The 10532-nt window shown below is 37.9% G+C and overlaps 1 protein-coding gene across 1 annotated transcript in view; it reads left to right on the forward strand.

Annotated features, from left to right (window-relative positions):
* The window catches only part of LOC107564891 (1-acyl-sn-glycerol-3-phosphate acyltransferase epsilon-like), a 41366-nt gene extending 40049 nt beyond the window's left edge, over positions 1-1317 (forward strand). Inside the window, exon 7 of the mRNA XM_016250061.1 lies at positions 1078-1317. Coding sequence (XP_016105547.1) covers positions 1078-1303 — 226 coding nt within the window. The 3' untranslated portion in view covers positions 1304-1317. The remainder of the gene's footprint in view (positions 1-1077) is intronic.
* Positions 1318-10532: the final 9215 nt, after the last annotated feature.

The raw sequence follows: 10532 nt of genomic DNA on the forward strand, positions 1-10532 counted from the left end.
ATATATATATATATATACACATTTATAAATTCAATATATATATTACTTCATTTCTATTTAGTTTGTTAAAGTATTAAAATAATTCATTAAATAAAAATAAAACTTAATAAAAGACCTATACAGACATAATAAATTCAGACATAATTTAACTAAAATTAAAATAAATAATACAAATCAAATGACAGTAGTTTATCAGTAATCCTAAAAAATAACACTGCCAAACTTACATGCTAAAAAACAACAACTTACTTACACATAGTAAGAAATGGTTATAAAAAACTGAAACATAAGTGAAACAAGTAGTAGGAAAGAGGAGAAATAAAAAGCGATACTTATCCTTTGCCGGTGTCCTGCCCGGTCGAGTCGCACGGTAGAGTCGATGGTCTTTACACTCTTCGGTCTTCACACGAGGAGGCCATCACACGCGGAGGCTGTCACGCGACGGCTGCCGCGGTAAACTAAGCTTTTTTTATACCCGTCTAACAAAATACTAAATTAATTCAGCTGGACACACTTTCCTTATTTTTTTCACAACAAATGGCCAAGCAAGCGCAGACACTGACAAGATACAGAACAAAACCAAATGCGATATCAACACGTCTCCACACAGTAAACAAAACAAACGTTTCCTAGCAATGACAACTGCACTAAACACTAATGAAACAAGTAAATACACTTAATACTCTGAATACATTTTAAACGAGCTACTTTTTACTTTTACTTGAGTAGATTTTTAGACTGGTACTTTTACTTGTACTTAAGTAAAATGTCATTAATGTAATGGTACTTTTACTTGAGTAGAATATTTTCGTACTCTTTTCACCTCCGATTAACTACCTGTACTTACTATATGGTTAGGATGAGGGTTTAGTTTAGGGTTAGTTGCATGTAAGGCTTACATGTAAAGTGTTACCCTACATATACTTATTTTGGTTATGGTATGTTTACAAATTCACTGATCACAGCAGGGTTCCCATGATCAGGAAAAACTTACTGGAAATGCTGGATTATTTTTAAATGGTGATTTATTTGCAAGTTCAAAGCATGTTTTCCAAATATGTCATTCTTTCTGTTTAGGCTTCTGACTGCTTTCTATGATTCTGAAGACCCTGAGAAAAAGTGCAGGTTCCCTGGAGAAAGCCAAAAGTCAAATCTTAGTCTTACAAAGACATTGCCTTCTCTGCTGATTTTGGGTGGCCTCACTTTGCCAATGCTGTTAACAGAGTCAGGTAGAAAACTCTATCTCAATACCTGGCTCTATGGGACTCTGATTGGATGGGTGTGGGTAAGTGTAAGTCCATAAACTAGCCATACTGAGGGGGGAAAAAAAACATTCTGACCGCTCATATCAACACAGACAATTTGGTTTCATCATTGGATTCTTCATGTCTCACCATAGTTTCTTTTTGGCTCATAGTATGCTACTAACCAAGAGGATTATTTACTATTTGTGACCCTGGACCACAAAACCAGTCTTAAGGGTCAATTTTTCAAAATTGATATTTATACATCATCTGAAAGCTGAATAAATACGCTTTCCATTGATGTATGGTTTGTAAGGATAGGACCGAGATACAACTATTTGAAAATCAGGAATCTGAGTGCAAAAAAAATTTGCCTTTAAAGTTGTCCAAATGAAGTTCTTAGCAATGCATATTACTAATCAAAAATTAAGTTTTGATATATTTACAGTAGGAAATTTACCAAATATCTTCATGAAACATGATCTTTACTTAATATACTAATGATTTTTGGCATAAAAGAAAAATCAATAATTTTGACCCATACAATGTATTTTTGGCTATTGCTACAAATATACCCCAGCAACTTAAAACTGGTTTTGTGGTCCAGGGTCACAATTTTTCATTTGTTTTATTTTATACTCTTAACTGGCAGGAGATAAACAGGAACACTGTGTCTGCACTGCAAACAAGTATGAGAGACTAAAATATTCCAGTTGTCAGCATAATACACTTGCAGCACTGTAGACAGATATGTAGATTTATAATAGGAACGTTTCAGTTTTGTTTCATGTCATCATTCACTTGCGATGTAGACCCAATGTGAGGGTTTCCATACAATCTGAGCTCAATTGTAACCTGAAATGCACAAATGGATAATATGTAGCACAGAGACAATGTTTGGTATTAAGGTTTAGTATACCCATAGCAGTCTTGAAACATTTGTCATTTAACCATATTATTGGCCTTGTGGAACCATGTGTTTAAATTTCCAGTATGCAGTGGTTCCAGTGTGTGTGGTTCTGAATATTGTGAATGGTTTCTAACATCAGCTATGTTTACAGGGTCTGTATTTCATCATCCTGATGTTCTTCAGAATATTTGGAGTATTTTATTATTTTATGCTGATTTCCATTATGCAATGCAGGTGATTTTTGGTATGCGTTGGGTTTTGATTGTATGGGTTTTGATTTGTATTTTTTTATATTTTTATTTGATTTGATGCCAAGATCTTAAAAAGCCTGTCAGATATGGGCTTTTTATTGTAAGCGTTTGCACAGTTGCTAAATATTTCACAGATAGCTGCCAAACTTGCTGGTTGCAGGGGTATTAAAGATTGTTCAGTCAAAAATAAAAAAAAAGGTACAACTTTGACAAGACCTGAGCACAGTGGACAATGATTAAAGGATTACCAGGGGTGTAGCGTCTGGATATGCAGGGTGTGCATATGAGCCTGGGCTAATTGGGGGCCCATTTAATTAAAACGAGGGAACTTAATTTGTGGCCACAATAAATATATATTTTTTTTGTCCGCATGTCATGTGCAGGTCTTGGTAATTCCTTGTGTGCATTTGTTTTATTCCTGTCGTAGAACTAGCCAAATAATTAACAAAAAAAAAACTGTGAGGTTGGTAGATAGCTAGTTGAAAAGACTATCACAACTGTATCACATCTAGCTTCAGCGACTGCGGTCAAGCCAGCTACGGTTCAGAAAAACACAGTCAAGCCAGCAGCGATTAAAATTGGTGTGCACGCGTAATACAATAATTACTGTAATTGCAGGAACACACAGAGAGAACGCGCTTTCAGAGCGCTTTTCATTTAGATGCCCAGAATTGAGATATGATATATAACAAGATGACATTTCTCAATTTCTTTTTTTGTATTTTTGCTTTAATATTTTTAATTGGTGTTTTGACGGCTGTGTGTTACTGTATTTCTCTACCTTTCAAATCTTAGCAGGATTCGTAGATAAAGCGATATGGGAAATTATAAATAAAGGTGACTTGACTAAATCGAATATATTCGGCTTTTAACCATACAGATTGTGTCAAAGCAACTTTACAGCGTTAAATAGGAAAATAGTGTGTCAATAATGCAAAATGACAATAGTAAACACTCAATTTTCAGTTAAAGGCAGTTCATCATTGAATTCAGTGATCATCATCATCCAGCTCAGTTGAGTTTAAATAGTATCTGTGCAATCAAGTCGACGATATCGCTGGCAGTTAAGTGTCCCCAACTAAGCAAGCCAGAGGCGACAGCGGCAAGGAACCAAAACTCCATCAGTGACAGAATGGACAAAAAAACCATGGGAGAAACCAGGCTCAGTCGGGGGCCAGTTCTCTGGCCAGACGAAACCAGAAGTTCAACTCCAGGCTGCAGTAAAGTCACATTGTGCAGGGGACTCATCTGGTTCCTGTGGTCTTGTCCCGATGGCTGTCTAGGAGATGAGGTCTTTACTGGGGATCTGTCTCTGGGGCTCATCTAGTTGTCCTGATCTCCACTGACATTCAGGGCTGTCGAGGTCATCTCTAGGTGCTCCATCTGGGCTGGATACGTACTGGATCCGGGTGACTGCAGTGACCATCTGATCTGGATGCAGACTGGATCTGGTGGCTACGGTGACCTCGGAAACAGACTAATATTAGCGTAGATGTCATTCTTCTAACGATGTAGCAATACAAGTACATCGGGTGTTATGGGAAGTGTTCCCGGTTCCGGTTGTCCTAATTAATGCAGCCTAAAAATCCTTTAACGGATTTAAATATTAGAAATGTGTTAGTGTGTTATGTGTAAGCAAGGTTAAAGAGATGGGTCTTTAATCTAGATTTAAACACAGAGTGTCTGCCTCCCGAACAATGTTAGGTAGGTTATTCCAGAGTTTGGGCGCTAAATAGGAAAGGATCTGCCGCCCGCAGTTGATTTTGATATTCTAGGTATTATCAAATTGCCAGAGTTTTGAGAACACAGCGGACGTGGAGGACTATAATGCAATAAGAGCTTGTTCAAATACTGAGGTGCTAAACCATTCAGGGCTTTATAAGTAATAAGTAAGATTTTAAAATGATAATGAAAATAAAGATGTTTAATAGGGAGCCAGTGCAGTGTTGACAGAACCGTGCTAATATGGTCATACATCCTGGTTCTAATAAGAACTTTAGCTGCTGCATTTTGGACCAGCTGGAGTTTGTTTATTAAGCGTGCAGAACAACCACCCAATAAATCATAACAATAATCTAACCTTGAGGTCATGAACGTATGAATTAACATTTCTGCATTTGACATTGAGATGGAGGACTATAATGCAATAAGAGCTTGTTCAAATACTGAGGTGCTAAACCATTCAGGGCTTTATAAGTAATAAGTAAGATTTTAAAATGATAATGAAAATAAAGATGTTTAATAGGGAGCCAGTGCAGTGTTGACAGAACCGTGCTAATATGGTCATACATCCTGGTTCTAATAAGAACTTTAGCTGCTGCATTTTGGACCAGCTGGAGTTTGTTTATTAAGCGTGCAGAACAACCACCCAATAAATCATAACAATAATCTAACCTTGAGGTCATGAACGTATGAATTAACATTTCTGCATTTGACATTGAGAGCATAGGTCGTAATCTAGATATATTTTTGAGATGGTAAAATGCAGTTTTACAAATGCTAGAAACGTGGCTTTCGAAGGAAAGCCTAGGTTCCTAACTGATGACGAAGAATTGACAGAGCAGCCATCAAGTGTTAGACAGTGTTCTAGGTTATTACATGCGGAGGTTTTAGGTCCGATAGAAAGAAATTACTCGTCATCCAGTTTTTTGAATGATTTGAACCATGCTAATGCACTTCCACTAATGCCAACAAAGTTTTCTAGTCTATTCAAAAGAATGTTGTGGTCAATAGTGTCGAACACTGCGCTAAGAGAGGGATACAACCACGATCAGATGATAAGAGCAGGTCATTTGTAACTCTAATGAGAGCAGTCTCAGTACTAAGATACGATCTAAATCCTGACTGGAAATCCTCCCAAATACCATTTTTCTCTAAGAAGGAATTTAATTGTGAGGATACTACATTTTCTAGTATCTTGGACAGAAAAGGGAAATTCAAGATTGGTTTGTAATTAACTAGTTTTTTGGTGTCAAGTTGTGTTTTTTTGATGAGAGGCTTAATAACAGCCAGTTTGAAGATTTTGACCTAGGTTTATGAAGGTTGAAGGTTTATCCTAATGACAATGATGAATTAATAATAGTCAGAAGAGACTGAGACTATGACTTCTGGAAGCACCACTTTTAGGAGCTTAGATGGAATAGGGTCTAACATACCCATACATAAACATGTTGGTTTAGATGATTTAACAAGTTTATACAATTTTTTTCTCTCCTATAGTAGAGAATGAGTGGAATTGTTCCTCAGGGGATCGATAGCCCACTATCTGATGCGATACTGTAGCTGACGGCTGCATGGTTACAATTTTATCTCTAATAGTATCGATCTTGGAAGTAAAGTAGTTCATAGTCATTACTGCTGTGCTGTTGGGAAATGTCAACACCTGTTGATGCTTTACTTTTCGTCTCTTTTAGAAGAAAACAAACATAACCCCAGGTATTTATTCAATACAGTGGCTAAATTAACGAAAAATAATCAGATCTAGCCGTTTTTAATTCTTTTCTGCAGGATAGAGTATTTTCCCGCCAAGCAATACGAAATGCCTCTAGTTTTGTTTTCCTCCAGCTGCGCTCCATTTTCCGGGCTGCTCTCTTTTGTTGTGCGAGTGTGCACGGTGTCAGACTGTTTTCTTTAAACTTCCTTACGCGTAAAGGAGCAACCGTATCTAAAATGCTAGAAAATAGAGAGTCCATAGTTTCTGTTACATCATCAAATTGTTCTGAGCTACTGGATATGCTGAGGAATTGAGATAAATCAGGAAGATTACTTACAAAGCAGTCTTTTGTGGTAGAAGTGATGATTCTACCATACTACAAGGAGTAGAATTTACAGTTTTAGCTATAGGAAGTTTGAACAAGACTACTTGTTTCTCTGGATAATGTTATATGAAGCACCATTACTTCAAACGAGTTATACTTGAAGCCCGCCCTCTGAGAAATACTGAAAATATTGTTTTAAATTGTAGCAACACCTCCCCCTTTACCTTTTGGACGTGGCTCATGTTTATAACAGTAATCTTGGGGGGTAGGCCCGTTTAAAATAATGTAATCATCTAATCATCTGGTTTTAGCCAGGTTTCTGTCAAACAGAGCACATCTAGGTTATGATCAGTGATCATATCATTTACAAAAAGTGCTTTTGTAGAAAGGGACCTGATATTCCATAAGCCAAGCTTAATCATTTGTTTATCTTTATTACATCAGTTTTTTATTTGTTGATCAATTAAATTGTTACTCTTAAATTGGTTTGAACGTTGGACGTCTATAGTGTGATATCTAGGTGAAAGAGAATTCTCTATGTGCTGAGAATTAACTGATTTCTGTGACGTGAGGTGGCTAGCAGACCGTCGGTTTAGCCAGTCTGTCTGCTTCCTGACCTGGGCCCCAGTTAGTCAAGTACAAACTCTAAGACTATGTGCCATATTTCTAGACAGAAGAGCGGCACCACCCAAGGAGGGATGAAGACCATCTCTTTTCAACAGGTCAGGTCTGCCCCAGAAACTAGTCCAGTTGTCTATGAAACCTATGTTATTCTGTGGGCACCACTTAGACATCCAGCCACTGAGTGACGACAGTCTGCTATGTTTCTCATCACCACGGTAAGCAGGGAGGGGCCCAGAGCATATTACAGTGTCGGACATTGTACTTGCAAGTTCATACACCTAGTGCGTGAATCTAGTGATCTCCGACTGGCGAAGTCGAGCATCATTAGCGCTGGTGTCCTGACATTTTATCCTACCGTCAGCTTGTCCTACCAGGGTTTACTGCACATGCGCACATCAATATTGTGTCCTTTTTTATGCAGAACAACAATATTTAATGTATCTGCATTACTGTAATGGTAGGTTTAGGGTTGGGGTAGGTGTAGACTTTAATAAAACACAATCTAATAGGTAGAAAAAAAATATTTATTGTTGGTTTCCTGTAGCTGTATCCCTTCTAGCTACAACCGTGAATATAACATGCATTTGCATTACTGTAAGGGTAGGTTTAAGGATGTGGTAGGTGTAGACATTAATAAACCATAATTTTACAGGTAGCATTATTCGTTGTTGAATTGTACTACCCACTGTTTTAACGGGAGGTAGCAAAATCTGACAGGGTAGCACAAATCGACAGAACACCGGCGTGAACAACAATCTTACTGAATTTACGTTTAGCAATAGACGGCACTTTTAAATTTGCCAAGATGTCAGGCACTCTGGCTCCCGGTAAACATTGAACTATGGTGGCTGTTGTTTCTATTTTTACGTTCCTTACCATAGAATCGCCAGTAACTAGAGTGCTTTCATTAGGTTTCTCAGTGGGTGCATCACTGAGTGGGGAGAACCTCTTTGATGTTTTGATCGGAATGGAAGAGCAGTGTTTTGACCCGCGACTATGCCACCTCACAGTCACCCAGTTGCCCTGCTGCACGGGCTCTCTAACCAGAAGCGAATAATGTACAGGACTCCCTGAGCTAGTTGCATCCAAAGTCGTATATAGAGCCCTCACATTCTTACTATCCTCAATTAAAGTTTGGATGTGTGTCTCTAATTTTGAAATCTTCTCTGTCAGCCTAACTATTTCCCTGCATTTATCACATGTGAATCCCTCACAGCTGACAGAGAGAGATAAACTATACATGTGGCAAGCGGTGCAAACAACAATAGCAGGAGAAGCCATTACTCACCGTGATTGATGAATGATTCTGACTTACCACTGTTGTTTGATGAACTCGTGAAAAAACAGAGCGAGAGAGAAAAGAAATGGAGCGAGAAAAAATAAAATAAAAACAAAACCGCAATAGACGCGAATAGAAATGCGAATGACAAGCTAACCGGCTATGAAATGCGACCGAGCTGCAGGAGTGCTACAAGAGCGGTTTTAGAATAAAAGCGAACGATCAAATTAATCAGATTAGTTTGATCGATAATGTAAGAAATATGGTGGGGAATTAAGTTATATTTTATCACTTTAAACAACAGAGAAGATAAGAGTAAGATAGCGATTTAACAGAAAAGTGAAGCTACACAGAGCTACAATCACAAACCACTCAGCAGCACGACAGACAGGAACCGGAAGTCCCAGCTATAAAGAGAGGGCTATAAAGACCCCATTTCTCATAAGTAGAAAAAAACAGTGGTCAGTTCTTATATGGGACGTCCCATACTATATGCACACCTCATATGAAATCATTTTACTGCAGCATTTTCAAGATATGACACATTATTACACTTTAGAGGGCTTTAAAGACCCCATTTCTAATAAGCAGAAAAAGCTAATGGTTAGTTCTTATACGGGACATCCTATGCTATATGCACACCTCATATCAAACCATTTTACTGCAGCATTTTTGAGATATAAGACTATGGTGCTTTAGAGGGCTATAAAGACCCCATTTCTAATTAGCAGAAAAAAACAATGGTCAGTTCTTATATGGGACGTCCCATTAGTATGGTAAGTACTAAGGGGAATTACTTTCCCATAAGTAGAAAAAGCTAATGGTTATATAGAACTGACCATTCATTTATTTATACTAATGAAGGAGGAAGATCAAGAAACCACTCAGAATCTGGTGATCAAAGTTCTTGGCAAGATCTCCCCGAAAATTGATGAGAAATTAGCAGAGGTCGTGGATGCCGTCCCACAAGAGAAAGGACGGCAACTGAGCGAGAGGCATCATCAGTCAATTCAGCATGCAAGAGGCTCGAAATTCCTGGATGAATCCCGTCTCCGTTTAAAAGAACGGATGAACAGATTTCACCTGATGAAATAGCGGCTCAGGCCAAAGCTTGGCCTTTGGTTCAGAAAGCCAGAGAAGAAGGCAAGAGAGCATCCTTTGTCGATACTTTTGCTTACATTGAAGGGGGAAATTTTATATAATATCTCTGATACTTCGAGATAAACTATACATGTGGCAAGCGGTGCAAACAACAATAGCAGGAGAAGCCATTACTCACTGTGATTGATGAATGATTCTGACTTACCACTGTTGTTTGATGAACTCGTGAAAAAACAGAGCGAGAGAGAAAAGAAATGGAGCGAGAAAAAATAAAATAAAAACAAAACCGCAATAGACGCGAATAGAAATGCGAATGACAAGCTAACCGGCTATGAAATGCGACCGAGCTGCAGGAGTGCTACAGGAGCGGTTTTAGAATAAAAGCGAACGATCAAATTAATCAGATTAGTTTGATCGATAATGTAAGAAATATGGTGGGGAATTAAGTTATATTTTATCACTTTAAACAACAGAGAAGATAAGAGTAAGATAGCGATTTAACAGAAAAGTGAAGCTACACAGAGCTACAATCACAAACCACTCAGCAGCACGACAGACAGGAACCGGAAGTCCCAGCTATAAAGAGAGGGCTATAAAGACCCCATTTCTCATAAGTAGAAAAAAACAGTGGTCAGTTCTTATATGGGACGTCCCATACTATATGCACACCTCATATGAAATCATTTTACTGCAGCATTTTCAAGATATGACACATTATTACACTTTAGAGGGCTTTAAAGACCCCATTTCTAATAAGCAGAAAAAGCTAATTGTTAGTTCTTATACGGGACATCCTATGCTATATGCACACCTCATATCAAACCATTTTACTGCAGCATTTTTGAGATATAAGACTATGGTGCTTTAGAGGGCTATAAAGACCCCATTTCTAATTAGCAGAAAAAAACAATGGTCAGTTCTTATATGGGACGTCCCATTAGTATGGTAAGTACTAAGGGGAATTACTTTCCCATAAGTAGAAAAAGCTAATGGTTATATAGAACTGACCATTCATTTATTTATACTAATGAAGGAGGAAGATCAAGAAACCACTCAGAATCTGGTGATCAAAGTTCTTGGAGTGAAATTTTCAAACCGCAGTGTACCTTGATACCGGAAATCGGCCCATGCCTAATCGTGGCGATGATATTGTGAATCGACAGAAATTTTTCTAAATTGTTCACATAGATAGGCCTGTTGGGGAAAGCAAATATATCCGTTTAGCTTTTAGTGGGCAGGAATTATTCATTCATTAATTCAAAAGGAAGCATGGATGAATGAGTTATTACTCATTTGTGATGTGCTTGGTGCAATTGCACTTACTATAAGTCCTTTATACTTCTATGGCTCTCAATAGATTCAGTG

This window comes from Sinocyclocheilus grahami, unplaced genomic scaffold (assembly GCF_001515645.1).
Source record: "Sinocyclocheilus grahami isolate Dianchi unplaced genomic scaffold, SAMN03320097.WGS_v1.1 scaffold969.1, whole genome shotgun sequence".
Classification (NCBI taxonomy): Eukaryota; Metazoa; Chordata; class Actinopteri; order Cypriniformes; family Cyprinidae; genus Sinocyclocheilus; species Sinocyclocheilus grahami.